Genomic DNA, 15,685 nt, shown 5'->3' with positions numbered 1-15,685 from the left:
CGCGGTGACGCAGCGCGGCATGGCGGCCGCGGAGCCGGAGCGCAAGAGGAAGCCCAGCGAGGCGGCGGCGGAGGGCGGGGAGGAGGACGAGGAGGAGGAGGAGGGGGAGGAAGATGGGGAGCGCTGGGTCGGGCCGCTGCCGGGGGAGGCGGCGCAGGCGAAGAAGAGGAGAGGTGAGGGCAGGGGGGTGCGGGGTGCGGGGTGGGGGGACCGGGAACAGCTCCAGGGATGGGGCTGCAGCCTCTGTGGGCGGCCCGTGACAGGGCCGCACCGCCTGTCCTGCTGCAGGTGGTGCTGAGAGGAGGCTCAGGGAGACCTCATTGCTCTCTGCAACTCCCTGAGAGGAAGGCGTGGGGAGCTGGGGGTCGGCCTCTTCTCGCAGATAACTAGTGATAGGCCTAGAGGGAATGGCCTCAGGTTGTGCCAGGGGAGGTTCAGGTTGGAAATGAGGAGACATTTCTCCTCAGAAAGAGCAGTCAGGTGTTGGGATGGGTTGCCCAGGGAGGTGGTGGAGTCACCGTCCCTGGGGGTGTTTAAGGAAAGGTTGGACCTGGTGCTTAGGGACATGGTTTAGTGGGTGACATTGGTGGTAGGGGGATGGTTGGACCAGACGATCTTGAAGGTCTCTTCCAACCTTAATGATTCTATGATTCTATGGTTCTTCATTCCCCCAGTCCCCGCTTTTGCCTTCTGCAACTTGGGTGCTGTACCTAGAACACTTGCCAGTGAAGACTGAGGTAAAAAAGTCATTGAGTACCTCAGCCTTCTCCATGTCCCAGCTAACCAGGCCTCCCATTGCCTTCACGAGGGCCCACATTTTTGCTAGCCTGCCATTTATCACTGATGTACTTACAGAAGCCCTTCTTGTAGAACAAGGCCATTGTCCTTTTGGAAAAAAATGAGCTGTGGTTGATCTTCTGTTTCCTGGCAGGCCCTTAAAAAGTCTTGAAATTCTTTCTAAATATTCAGACAGCCAAGGTAATAGTTACTTTAAAAGGGGGGGCACCTGTATGGGTAAAAGAAGACTTTGGCTTTAGTCTGCCAAGAATCAAGAATTCTGAGCACAAAGCCAGAGTGGAAATCCCATTTATGTTTGCACAAAGTCCTAATGTTCTCTTTATTAAAATTGGGAGTAAGGTATTCAAAGGTAATGATGGTGAACAGAAGCTTAACAAAAGTTTTTCTTAAAAACATTCATAAAATACATTTCCTGATTTTCCTTTTATTTTTTTTAGTCCTTGAATTTGAACATGTTTATCTTGAAAATCTACCATGTGCTTCAATGTATGAACGCAGTTACATGCACAGAGATGTCATTACACACGTGGCATGTACCAAGTAAGTCTGTTTGTTTTTTTTCCCCACTGTATGTTGTCATCAGAGATGTGTTCTTGTATATACTGGGAAGTTTTCAGTGCAGAAATTTAATAAAGGAAAGTTATGTGCAGATGTGGCATTTCAAGTTTTTTTGAAAACTTTGAAAACTGAGTGTAAAGGAAAGGACTTATAAGCAAGATAAAAATTGTTTAAATAGATGAAAAGGGGTTCTTAAAATCCATATTGCAAAGTGCAGTATATGCAGCAGTAGGAAGTACTGAATGCAACTGAGTGAAATATGATTCAGCAGAATTGCACAGGTTGAGGAGATCGTTTTCTTGTCTATTGTATGTGTGTATCTATTTTCAAGTGTATGTGGATATACATATATTTTTAATAGTAGCGAATAGTATCTGCTGTAAAACCAGACCTAAATGAGAAGTCAAACTTACATAGTAAAAAATGATAGTATTACATATTTCTTAAATTCAGGCTGTTGACCTTTCATAGATGAATGCAGAGCACATTAAAATAATTATTTCTCTTTCAGGATTAATAGTACCCATTGAGACAGACTGTTACAGTGATTTGTTTAAAGTTCATTTTCTATACTGTCTTAGTTCTAGTGTCATAATGCAAATTATTGTCCAAAAGTGGAGTGAAGTATGTGTATTTCTGTAATTCTGTATTTCTGTTTTTCTTCTTTTGTAATTGTAGGACAGATTTTATCATAACAGCCAGTCATGATGGACATGTAAAATTCTGGAAAAAAATAGAAGAAGGGATTGAGTTTGTTAAACACTTTCGTAGCCACTTAGGTAAGAATTTGCTTTTTTTTTATAGAACTTACCCCTGCTGCCCAAGTTTGAAGAGGGAGTGCAAACAAAAAGGAGAGGGGTTCTGGGACCCGCTTACTGCAGTCAGGGATTAAATGATAACTACCTCTCTTCCTTCATTCCCTTCTCCCGTACATTCACCTCCCAAACTGCAGGAGGAATAGGGTGTGAATAAAACAGGTGAGATGACTCCTGCAGAGATCCCCTACATCCTTTGCAATGCCTTGTGCTCTGCTTGTAGGGAGAACGTCTAGGACAGAGAGAAAGTGTCTATTTAAAAAAGACGAGCAGGGTACATAAAATCCAGAGATCTTTAAAAAGATATTACTTTAAGCTATGGTACTGTCATCACCTACCATCTGTACTATGCTAAGCATTAAGGTACTCATTGCTATTACACATGATGATCTGCCTGATGGAAAAAACAGTCTGATAAGCACACTGTCACAATAAGAAAAATAATAGGAAATAGTAAAAGTACTGTTTCTGTTTAGAATTTAAAAAAATGTTATGGCAAATTCTTGATTTTAGCTATCAGCTTCTCATTATGTACAGAAACAAAACATGAGAATGAAGCCTACCAAGTGTAAATAAGTACTGTGAAAAACTTGTTGAAGTCTCAGTTGCAGAGTAATTTCGATTATTATGCATGTTAATGGCAAGATTGTAAGAGTTAGCATTCTGCTGCGTTTTGTGTCTTGAGTGATGCAAGTCTAAGAGCTCATTTATTTCTCATGTAATAATCTTGTTCTCTTTTTTTTTAATGAATATTTTATATTAAAATAATTGTAATCATAATCTCCCCCTTAGGTAGATGGTAACTAGTTCATCATCATTACCTGATTGTAAACAGTGATAGCATACAAAATGTGTGGTAGTAAAGAAATAAAGAAAAAGAAAAACAAAAACCCTTAACACAACTTTTTAATTCAAAAAAGATGGAGAAACAGCTGAAGCAGTTTTAGATGTCTGTATGGTTTTTGTTTTTCTGTGGAGAACTGAAATGAAGAATGCCCCTTTCCTGTGTCTTAATAGTATGTTACGTTGTTTAAACAGGTGTTATTGAGAGTATTGCTGTTAGTTCAGAGGGGGCGTTATTTTGTTCAGTTGGAGATGACAAAGCCATGAAGGTGTTCGATGTAGTCAACTTTGATATGATCAACATGCTGAAACTTGGGTAAGTTGCTTGGTTCTTGAAAATGTTTAGGATTACAAATGGGAATCATTTTACATAAGAGCTAAGTAAATAATTCGTTCTACTTGATTATTTTTTTTTGCCAATCAAATGTAGCTGAGGAAGTTGAGTTATTGAAAATGATGTATCCAGTGAAGACTGCTTGCCTGAGTGTAGAAAAATGTATGACTGTATGTACCCTTCAGATGAGTGTAGTAGGACTACACCTGTCCTCAGCATCTAATGTTAAGCAGAAAGATGTGGTGTTTCCCGAAGTATTTAGCTAGACATCTTTATTTTCTTCTTGTTGTTTGGCACTGAATTTAAAAATTACAGCTAACTAACAGTTCAGCTAGAGAAGAAATCTGGCCTGTATGTATTATTTGTCATCATGTGCTGTGTTAGGGATAGCAATTTCTTCTTCTGTTAAAAAGAATATAGTTTTCCTTAGTCTTGCTATTGTAGAATTGCTGTAGTTACAAAGTATGTAGATAAAGAATTTGGGGGAAACAGGATTGTATGTTACTGCAATTATATCAGTAGCATAGGAAAGCCAGGCACACATCATTGCAGGAATGCATTTGGAAAGTGGGAGGATCAGTGGATGCTGTAATAAGAATGATAGAAATACTGATGTTTCCAAAAGCCTTTTGAAATTTGAAAACATTTATTCCATGTAGTCTGCTATTTGCTGATTAATTGTGACATTGAGTCGAGGTATAAACTCAAAAATGTTCAGTATTGGCATAGTTCTTTTAATTGAAATTAGTGCTAAGATTTCCACTGCTTTGAAGGCTATTGTAACTATATGATATTTGGGTATTTTTCAGAATGTCCATGTAAACACGTATGTTAGCTGTTTTCTGGTTATATTATGAATAACATCATCCAAATAACCTAATTGGCTTATAGGAATTGATTCAGTCTTGTCTGTCTGCTGTGGAAAAATTCAAGTCAGGCGTAGTCATTTGTTTCTGCTGGTGTTTTGTACTTAGCAGCTCTGTATGTCACTAAAAAAACCTGGTAAAACTATACCATGAAATAAAATTAATTTAATATTAAATATATATTTGTTATAATAGTGATTTTTTTTTTGTTTGAGGATTCAAGGGGAATTAAGGTAGATTTTAAATCCATTTTGCATCAAGGATATCCTGAATTATACTTTAAAGTTTGTCTATACTATATCTCTGACATATCTCTAAATAGTTTTTCTCAACAACAGTAATCCCTTGTATAAGCTTGTATAAACTCCCCTCCCTTGTATACCTTTTCAGAGATAATTGGATTTGACTTAGGGTGAACTTTTTAATGAAGAAGAGAAAAGTATACAACTGTAACACAAGCATTACTGAGAATAGCTTTTTAAATTTAACATTCATTGTTTTATTTTCTGCACTAATGCTTATTGAGTGTCTGGTTTCTGTTTACCTGACTGAGAAAATTTTAATGGCTGTTTGCTCAGGCTTGCAGTGGTTAATGTAGAATTCATAAATGCTGTGTGGTCTTTTCACCTTGTATTACCTTGTGTTGCCTGCTGTGATAGGTACATGCCAGTATGTTTCATGGTTGATTAGCTTTGTCTGAAATTCTTGAGATCCTTTCATTTTTAACTAATTTGTACAGTGTAGCTGTCTGCAGATTCCCATGCTTTATGCTTCCATAAATGGTCTGGAGAAGGATAGGTGTTTCTGCAGGAAGTGTGTGTAACATTGCACAGAACAATGAGACATTGTATTTATTACCCACCACCACCGCTTTTTTTGTTTTTTTTGATTCTGTCCTTTGCAGTGAAAATCCAAGTGATAAGTATCTGTCATTCATCAGGCCTTTGATATCTGTTAGTCTGATAGGATTCTACATATGAGTTTCGTATGGAGACTCATATCATTCCTTCATTGTGCCTATCATTTAGTTCTGGAGTTCCAGTTCTTGGAATCTTTGCTTACGGACATTTTAAAAAAACAGTTTTTATAATGAAACAAAAAAAACCCTTAGATTATTGACCATATTTCTGGTTTGTTTTATTTATAGATTACATTTGCTAGTAGCCAGTGTGTTCCTTCTTAAATACATTCAGAACAGCTACTGAATGTACTGTGATTGTCTTAGTTTTGTTTATATCTGGATAATTAAATTACATTTTTTTTTCAGTTATACTCTTCAGTAGGTACATTGTCTTCATTTGCAGCGAAGCATTAATCACTTAGAGCCGGGAGAGCAATGCTATTGACTCATAAAAATTGAGTAGCAATCTTTAATACTACTCAGTGCTGTTTATTTGGATTTCTATCCTTTTTCTTCTTTTATACCCACCTACCTAACCTGTGCTGGTTTCTGTCACAGCCTCTTTATGAAACAATGCGGAAGCAACACAAATGGGCTGAACCATCCACTGATTCATGTTGCTTGGAAAAGCTTGGTGATAACACTGTTAAATTTTAGCAAGATACGTATTAGCAAGATGAGTAAATAAAGTTCAAAATTTGCTCCAGATATTTGATTTCAAATTTATAGCTTAATTTGATTCTTACATGAGTAAAACCATCTGTTCTTATTTCTTTGTTGTTGTTGTTGTTTGTTTTCCTTCCATTCTTTGTTGCAGCTACTCTCCTGGCCAATGTGAATGGGTATATTGCCCTGGAGATGCCATATCTTCTGTTGCAACATCTGAGAAGAGCACAGGAAAAATATTCATATATGATGGACGAGGAAATAACCAGCCACTTCATGTTTTTGATAAACTCCATACATCCTCTCTTACTCAGATACGGTTGAACCCTGTCTTCAAAGTAGTAGTGTCTGCTGACAAATCTGGAATGATTGAGTACTGGACTGGTACTCCTCATGAATATAAATTTCCCAAGAATGTGAACTGGGAGTATAAAACAGATACTGATCTATATGAATTTGCTAAATGCAAGGCGTACCCATCCAGTATAAGTTTTTCACCAGATGGCAAGAAAATGGCCACTCTTGGGTCTGACAGAAAAGTTAGAATTTTCCGATTTTTGACGGGGAAGCTCATGAGAGTCTTTGATGAATCTCTGAGTGTGAGTTGGGTCTTGCTTCTCTTCTTTGAGACTTTTTCTCTGTTTGACTTCACTAACCAGCACTTTTACCTACATTATCATCTTCATTTAAAGCTGAACTCAATTGTTACGTTTTTCTTGCAGAAGAGGTTTTCCCTGTTCTCTTCCTTGCTTCTTACATTGCTTTGCCCTGAAATTCTCATTGATTTGTTAGCTATTGAGTGATACTGAGTTGTTAATTTTCATTTATGTTTTCATATTGCTAGATTTCTTTTTATTAGAAAGTAATTAGAAAGAGTAATTAGTAATTACCATTTCAAGTAATAATTGTAATAATGAAACAAATTTATAATCTTCTCAAAGCTCTGCTAGACAGCTACATACTTCTTTTTCTTTGCTTGAGCCTAATACAACAGCATGGCTATAAGGTCATTAAAATAGTATTACTTGTTTTTATTTTAACTCTTCAGGTAGTTTGAGCTGTGTAGTCTTGCTTGGTCTTTGCTTTCTATGCATGTGAATTAGTGTTTAACTGTGTCAGAATTTTGAAGTATGTTAATGTGATTTTTTTTTTTTTTCTTTAGATGTTTACTGAACTTCAGCAGATGAGGCAGCAACTACCAGACATGGAGTTTGGCCGACGCATGGCAGTTGAGCGGGAGCTGGAGAAAGTGGATGCAGTAAGATTAATTAATATAATATTTGATGAAACTGGACACTTCGTTCTCTATGGAACAATGTTGGGCATTAAGGTCATAAATGTGGAGACTAACAGGTAAGTTTTAGTGGAGATAGATAAATTTGTTTCAGAGTCCATACTTAATCACTCATATTTAAAACAATATAACTGGATGTTACTAAGCTTTTTGTTGTTATTTGGGATCCTTAAGTTAGACTGTTGATTAAAAATATTCCCATGATTATTACTGGGTCATTTCAGTTCAGAGCTTGGTAAAATGAGAAAATACAGCAAGCATATTCATATTAAAGATGAGAGATGAATTAATCTGTGGCTGACTGGATATAACAAAGTAAATGTGGATCATGCAGTTTGCTTTTTTATAGGGTAGGGAGTCTGACTAGAAAATTACGTAGCAAGTTTGAATAGAGAAGCATTATAATTACAATTAGTAAAAATTGTTTAGAGGGGCTTTTGGTTGCTTTACATTTCTTGCAGTCAGAAAAGAGATACTGTCTGACTGTGAGCAGCTAACAGTTGTTACACTTTTCTTCTTCTCGTACTTCAGGTGTATTCGTATCTTGGGAAAACAAGAGAACATCAGGGTGATGCAACTAGCTTTGTTCCAAGGAGTAGCAAAGAAACATCGTGCTGCAATCACTATAGAGATGAAGGCATCTGAAAATCCTGTTCTGCAGAATATCCAGGCAGATCCAACAGTAATCTGCACAGCATTTAAGAAAAACAGGTTTTACATGGTGTGTGTGGTGTTCATTTAAGTAACTCTATTCTTCTATTGATGTTTTCTCTATATTATTTTTTGATTTTCTACTTGTGCATTTTCCATGCTGGTTGTCTTTAATACTTGCAAACACAACTTTTCTAGAGGTGTCCTTTTAAATTGCAAGTACATTCTAGAATTTTTAGTTTAAGCTAGCCAAAAATTGTCTGGAAATAGCTTCGTTGCCTCTAATTTTGTTTTCACTGTTGCTCAAGTAGTTAAAGAAACTTGAATCCTTTTAGCTGTCTCAGTTACAGTTCTCTGAGAAAGGGTGCAGACTTCTGGTCTAGTTTAAGAAACTTACGTAAGAACATTTATAAAAAACTAACGAGGTATTGTAGTGATAAAGGAACAATGATTAGCTATGTATAAATTATATAACAACAATTAAATTCTGGGTAGCATCAGGACGCAGTAGCAGTAAGTGCTTTATGGGTAAGTGAAAAAGACAGATTCAGAATTTAGATTTTAGTTCAGATGCAGTGAAAAAGACAAGCAGATCTGGAGTAAGTATGTAGTACTTGGTCTGGGATGTGATCAGAGCAAAGGTTAGAGGTCAGTCTGTCTGTTGTTAGTTGTGCTTGAATTTGAATCATGTCTGAATCATGTTTTCAGTTGGAGCAAAATAGTATATTTTCTAAACATTCATGTGGTTAGTATAAAGTATATAATGGAATATACCACTCTGAACAGTTTAACAAGAAAGGAAGAAAACTTAGAACCCATATGGAAACATCACTCTTTCTGCAGAAAGCATGAGTACATGGCGAGTGAATGCATGCAGAAAATTAGTGATTGTCATTTGGTACGTAATTGTACATACTTCTGTGGATACTTGTGTACTCTGATATTTATTGTATGTCTTGCTTCTTTAAGAGGTGCTATAAAACTTTCAGTTCTGAGGTTTCTCTTAGTTTAAGTTGAATTTGCAGTTTTTCTTATAGTTTTGCATTAATACAGTATTGGGATAAGAGAATTTAGTTTGACTTTGTAATGAAACCAGCAATTTTATGATGAAACCAAAAGTTTTGTCTGAATGTAGTAGAACACAATGATTCTCCATTACTTTCTAAAGAAATGGTGCTGAGCTACTACTGTGGGCTTTATTTGGGAAAGGGGAAGTTTAGAAGATAACAAATTATAAAAAGTTATTTGGACTTACATGTATCCGTACTGGAATTTGTGACTGGAAATGCTGATAATGAATGACGGTGAAATGTAGTCTCTGAATTCTGAAATGAAAACATCTCAAATCTAGTTGGCTGTCTAGGAAGTTAAATCTTCACATTGATGTCTCGGGTGCAGAGTGCTTTGTAAGATAAGGAAAAACAAAAGAGAAATACAAACTCTTACCTTCAGTTCTTTTGTTTTTCAGTTTACTAAACGTGAACCAGAAGATACAAAGAGTGCAGATTCAGACAGAGATGTCTTTAATGAGAAACCTTCTAAAGAAGAAGTCATGGCAGCTACCCAAGCAGAAGGTCCCAAAAGAGTTTCTGACAGTGCCATTATCCACACAAGCATGGGAGATATTCATATCAAGCTTTTTCCTGTTGAGTATGTATTTGGCAGTTTTCCTGTTGCTCCATTTTGCCTTCCTTCTGTGTTTTTTTGGTGGCAGTACCCAAGATTTAACTTCCAAGCTAGGAATGATTCTTTTCCTCATTTTTTATTGTTCTCATTCCTTGACAGTTTTGTAATACCTCAAGCTACCACAGTGTGGCTCTTGACAAACACTAATAACGTGTGGCAAAAATAGGTCAAAGCATCAGTGGGATTTTTTTTTAATGTTTTTTGCTCTTTTATTTATTGGTTAAGGAAGTTTCTTCCTGAACTTTTGTTTGTTCTCTAAATCTCAGATGTGGCTAGGTCATGATGGTTTGCTGTGGCTGTGCAAGCTACATATTTTTGTAATGCAGTGCTGTTCGATTTCTGGTAACAACAGACAGGGAGAAGGCAGAGGCTGGTGACAACAGGCATGGAGATGGCTGAGATACCCAGCAAGTTCTTTGCATCAGCTTTCAGTGCCGTTCAGGCTTCCCACATCGCATTTCCCTGACCCTCAGGGCAGGGGCTGGGGGAGCAAAGTGCCTCCCACTGTAAGCAAAGAGTGGGTTCAAGACCACCTGGTGAAACTGAACAGGTACAAGTCTATAGGGCCCAATGCAATGCATGCCAGGGTCCTGAGGGAACTGGCTGGTGGAATTGCCAAGCCTCTCTCCAGCACATTTGAAAAGTCCTGGCAGTCAGGTGAAGTCCCCAGTGACTGGAAAAGGGGAAACATCACTGCAGTTTTTAAAAAGGGTAAATAGTACTGTTTGCAACTTCCAAACGTGGCAATTGTATTACATCTTAGAGTATTGTAGATCCTTCAAGATCAACTTAAAATTATTACTAGCATATAGCGTTAGTGCAGTGTATATCCCAAACTGGGCATATAATTTATTAAGTGTTTTGTGTGTGATTATTGAAGTTTTTGTGTCAGCATTACTCCATGATACTAATACATGCAAAGATTTTTTTTATGCAACAGTAGATTTATATATGATGCCAACTTTGCTATAAATTGAAACCTAGCCTATCTAGGTGTAGTCCATGTTTCTCCAGAAACAACTGCACGTTTTGTCATAACCACAGTTAAGGCAACACAACCTTTATTCTAACCTGTAGGGCTGTTAGCCTTCCATTGCTGTATTAACTGATTTCTCCTTCCATCAAAACCTAGTTCCTGTAATTCTTACTTGTAGCATATAGGTTGCAGAAAGGGTACAGCATATACTAGTGAGTGACAGGCCAAGCTACGTTATTTATGACTTTTTTTCTAATTCTTATGACAGTATGTCAGTGTATTTGCATGCACAGTATTGTTAAGTTCATTGCAATGTTTTTTTTAGATTGAATACAAGAGTAATATCAGTCTTGGTTATGGTTATGTTTGTCCTTTCTTTTCTGGTATTTCCTGTTGTCGGAGCTTTGAAATTAAAATCTCTTCAAGATAAAAGTGATTCAAAAATTAAAGTACAGAACTGAGGATGTGGCTTTGTACGCCCTTTAAATCTCTGCCCATGTGCTCCTAGACTAATATGAATGACCACTTCTGTACTGCTTAGCAGGAGCTGGGAGTGAAGCCTGTCTGTTCCATTAGTTACGTTATTGGTGCTGTTTAACAAGATGCTTTAGAGTATGACTTAAGCCCAACTAATGTTCCTTGTCACAGCTAAAGTAACTCCACAACCATGGACTTAACCTGGCTGTTGTCTGGTTTACTGGGAAAATGTGGGTTACTGTAAATCTGCATATGCAGATCTACTGTGGCTACTAATCCATTTCCTAAAACCACTGAAAGAACTAGCAGAAAGAACTGCAGCTCTGGTAGCATCTACTCTTGGGAGAATGGGGAGAACACACAACAACAAAAAAATCACAAGGTGAAAGGTTTTGGTTTGGTTTTATTACATCAGTATTGAATACCTTTTCACCCTAGTTCAGAACAGTGTTTGTCAGTAATGCCAAAGGAGGAAAACTGGCTTGGTGTTGACTGCAGAGTTGCTCTGTAATACTAAAACAGTGTGGTTTCAGATTTTACTTTTTGTACACAGCACTGGACACCTTACATACATGGATTAAGAGAATTATAGGGTTAAAAGTAGTAACACCTTTCTGCTTATGGAGCTTATATTCCTTAATTGGTTTTGTGTATCGAAAATATGTAAACAAAAAGCTGGAGAAGGAATATGCAGTCAGTAGTGTCTTGACTTAGGCTTTGAGAAAGATTTGGATCCTGACCATGCTTCTGACTTCCCGTGTAGTCATGCAACCTTATACTCCTCTCAAGTTTTGTTTCCATCTCTGGGTTTGAGAAAGTGGGAGGCTGGTTTATCCTTATTTGATCCCTTTTGTAGTATGCTGAAACAGTGCTCAGCACAACAGCATCTGAGTCTCACCTGAAATCTTTATGGCCTTGCCACAATACGGTTAAATATGTATTGTAGCCTGTATTTTCTGTTACGTGATTTTAGGTGCCCTAAAACCGTGGAAAACTTCTGTGTGCACAGCAGAAATGGCTATTACAATGGACACATATTTCACCGTATTATCAAGGTAACTTGTAAAAGGTTTTTTTTTTTGTTTTGTTTTGTTTTTTTTAAGTTTTACAGAATGTAACTTTGTGGTCAGCCCTCTCTGCTAGCATTTTTATTTGACCTTTCACACAAGGCTTTCTGGAACGGTTTCATAGTTTGCTGAAAGGTGTCAACAACACTTGAGGTTCTAATGACCTTTATCATCACTTCATGAAGCTTTTTAATAGGTGTCCCGCAACTGACAAGGTGGAAAAAATCTCAAAATTGAGAGAAAGATCAGTTCGGCACTCGTGCTTGAATTATGATTTAGTTTCATCCCAGAATGGCATTTCTTGTAAGGCTTCTTACTTCTATTGCGCTAGAATTAATACAGCCTAAGTCATTGCAGAGGGTAACAGTTATGTTTCTACCCTTCACTAACAAGAACAATGAGTAATCTTGTTTGTTGTTTTTTTTAAACTCAAGTAGTTAATTACCACCTTTAGCCCTTATCCACAGCATTTTAACACTCAATTTTGTTGAAAGATGTAATGCAAGTTTGAAAAAAGGCAAGCTTAGCATAAGCCATTTTTGCTTTTTTGTTCTGTGGGATGATGTAATAACGTTTAACTTCTGTGCAGGGTTTCATGATTCAGACTGGTGACCCAACGGGTACAGGCATGGGAGGTGAAAGTATTTGGGGAGGAGAATTTGAAGATGAATTTCATTCAACTTTACGACATGACAGACCATACACACTCAGCATGGCTAATGCAGGACCAAATACTAATGGATCCCAGTTTTTCATAACAGTAGTGCCAACTGTAAGTAATATTAAAAGTTTGGGTTAAGGCCTGAGATGCTAACTGCATAGTAAAAACACAGTAACTTCTCTGATAGAAAAAGCAACACAATACTGTTGAAATAACCTTTTTCTTGTTATTTTGCAAGTGGATGCTGCACACAAAGATGTACAATGTGTAGGCTTCACTGAAATGATCATCTAAAAATAGGAAGGTGCTGTGATCACAAGACCTTTTGACTTGGGGAGTAAGGGCCTTACCCGATTCTTAGTAAAACACATTTTTGCAATTGTTTATTACTAGAATATTTTAGATTAATGTATGTGTTCAGTTTAATAGTCTTTAGATATAAAATATATCCATGTTCACTTATTCTAGGTCACTTTTCTTCTTTGGTTGGTACCTAACCCACATATATGTCTTTTCTTTCTCCTCCTGTACCTCAGCCTTGGCTTGACAACAAGCACAGCGTGTTTGGACGGGTGACTAAAGGAATGGAAGTTGTTCAAAGAATCTCAAACGTAAAAGTCAATCCCAAAACCGACAAACCCTATGAGGATATCAGCATCATTAATATCACAGTGAAGTAAGCTAAGAGTTGAGGGTTCCAACTTGAAAAGAAAAACCTCAGCATTGTGGGACACAGAAAGGACCTAGAATGAATAAAAACCTTTTTGATAATTCCTGGATGTAAGAAGTGGCAGGACAAAGCAAACACCAGTTCTACTGTTTTTCATGTACCTGAAGTGCCCTAAGCGTGTATTTCTGGTAACTCTGTCTTTTAAAGTAAAAACATTTGCTTGTTTCTTACAAAGTCTAGTGTTTTTCTTGTCTCTTCTATACAAGATTGAAGATGCAAGTCTATACCATGGCTCATGATAGTGTTTTTAGAATATAATCAAGGTATAGTTTGTACCTTTCTGATATTTATTTGCATCTTCCATGTCTAAACCTTCTTATGCTAGTGACATCTTTGACAGAGGAAGAGGTCAGAACCCTTAGGCTATGTCTGTATTGCCAGCACTTGTCCTCATGGGGGACTTTAACTTCCTGGACATATGCTGGAAATACAGTACAGCCCTGAGGAAGCAGTCTAGAAGGTTCCTGGAGTGCGTGGAAGACAGCTTCCTGAAGCATGAAATGGTGGAGTTCTTGGTGAAGTCAGGAGGGGGGTCAGTATAACTGCTATCTTGGACTTCCAGAGGGCTGACTGAACTGTTCAGGGCACTGGTAGGGAGGGTCCCTTGGGAGTCAGTCCTGAAGGGCAGAGGGGTCCAGGAAGGCAGTCTTAAATGCGCAGAAGCAGGCTGTCATTGTGCGCTGTAAGATGGGCTGGTGGGGAGGAAGACCCATGTGGCTGAACAGGGAACTTTTGCTGGGCGTCTGGGAGAAAAAAAGGGTTTGTCTGGTGGAAGAAGGGACAGGCAACACAGGGAGAGTACAAGGAAGTTGCCAGCATATGCAGAGAGAAAATCAGAAAGCCAAAGCCCAACACAAGCTCAACCTGGCCACTATGGTTAAGGACAACGAAAAATGCTTTTATAAATATATTAACAGCAAGAGGAGGGCCAAGGAGAATTTCCATCCTTTACCGGATGCAGGGGGGAACACGATACTGAGGCAAGGAAAAGGCTGAGGTTCTTCAATGCCTTCTTTTACATCTGCGTTTACTAGCCAGACCACTTATCCTCAGGATACTCAGCCTCCTGACCGGTAAGTCTGTGACAAGGAGCAGAAGAAACCCCTCCCAGTTAAGGTGGAAACAGTTAGGGGCCTGCTGCTCCACCTGGACTCTGACAAGTCCATGGGGCCAGAGGGGATCCACCCGAGGGTGATGAGAGAGTTGATGAATATGATTGCTGGGCTGCTTTCCCTCATCTGTCAGTGGTCATGATCATCTGGAGAGATCCCAGATGACGGGAGACTTGCTTATGTGCTGCCCATCTACAAGAATGGTCATAAGGAGGGCCTGGAGGACTACAGGCGTGTCAGCCTGACCTCGGTGCCAGGGAAGGTGATGGAACAGGTTGCCTTGCATGCAGTCACACAGCATCTGGGGGACCACTGGGGGATCAGGCCCAGCCAGCATGGGTTCATGAAAGGCAAGTCCTGCCTGACCAACCTCATCTCCTCCTATGACCAGGTGACCCACCTGGTGGATGAGGGAAAGGCTGTTACGTAGTCTACCCAGACTTCAGCAAGGCCTTTGACACGGTCTCCCACAGTATTCTCCTGGAGAAGCTGGCAGCCCAGGGCTTGGACAGGCCAGGGCTTGGACAGGTACACTCTTTGCTGGGTTAAAAACTGGCTGGACGGCCAGGCCCAGAGAGTGGTGGTGAACGGAGTGAAGTCCAGCTGGCGACCGGTCACCAGTGGTGTTCCCCAGGGGTCGGTGTTGGGGCCTGTCCTCTTTAATGTCTTTATTGATGATTTGGGTGAGGGAATTGAGTGCACCCTCAGTAAGTCTGCAGATGACACCAAGCTGGGGGTAGTGTCGATCTGCAGGTGGGTAGGAAGGCCCTGCAGAGGGACCTGGACAGGTTGGGTCAATGGGCAGAGGCCAATGGGATGAGGTTCAACATGGCCAAGTGCTGGGTCCTGCACTTTGGCCACAACAACCCCATGCAGCGCTACAGGCTTGGGGCAGACTGGCTGAAAAGCTGTGCAGAGGAAAAGGATCTGGGGGTGCTGATTGATGCTCGCCTGAACACGAGCAGGCAGTGTGCCCAGGTGGCCAAGAAGGCCAATGGCATCCTGGCTTGTATCAGGAATAGTGTAGCCAGCAGGACCAGGGAGGTGATCGCCCCCTGTACTCTCCTCTGGTGAGGCCGCACCTCGAGTACTGTGTTCAGCTTTGGGCCCCTTGCTACAGGAAGGACATCGAGGCCCTGGAGCGTGTCTAGAGAAGGGCTACGAAGCTGGTGAAGGGCCTGGAACACAAGTCCTATGGGGAGCAGCTGACAGAAGTGGGGTTGTTTAGTATGGAGAAGAGGAGGCTCAGG

At 39.5% G+C, this 15,685-nt stretch overlaps 1 protein-coding gene across 1 annotated transcript; it reads left to right on the top strand.

Moving 5' to 3' along the window:
- Window positions 1-13,497, top strand: PPWD1 (peptidylprolyl isomerase domain and WD repeat containing 1). Its single transcript, XM_083817797.1, has 11 exons — window positions 1-173; window positions 1,236-1,338; window positions 2,035-2,135; window positions 3,210-3,330; window positions 5,933-6,380; window positions 6,944-7,134; window positions 7,607-7,796; window positions 9,195-9,376; window positions 11,839-11,920; window positions 12,522-12,704; window positions 13,130-13,497. The coding sequence occupies exons 1-11, from the start codon at window positions 20-22 to the stop codon at window positions 13,271-13,273; spliced, it is 1,899 nt and encodes a 632-aa protein (XP_083673923.1). The 5' UTR covers window positions 1-19; the 3' UTR covers window positions 13,274-13,497.
- The last annotated feature ends 2,188 nt before the right edge of the window (window positions 13,498-15,685 follow it).

Source organism: Anser anser, assembly GCF_964211835.1.
Source record: "Anser anser genome assembly, chromosome: Z".
Taxonomy (NCBI): Eukaryota; Metazoa; Chordata; class Aves; order Anseriformes; family Anatidae; genus Anser; species Anser anser.
Note: the sequence above shows the minus strand (reverse complement) of the source record. Positions and strands in the feature narration are given on the sequence as shown.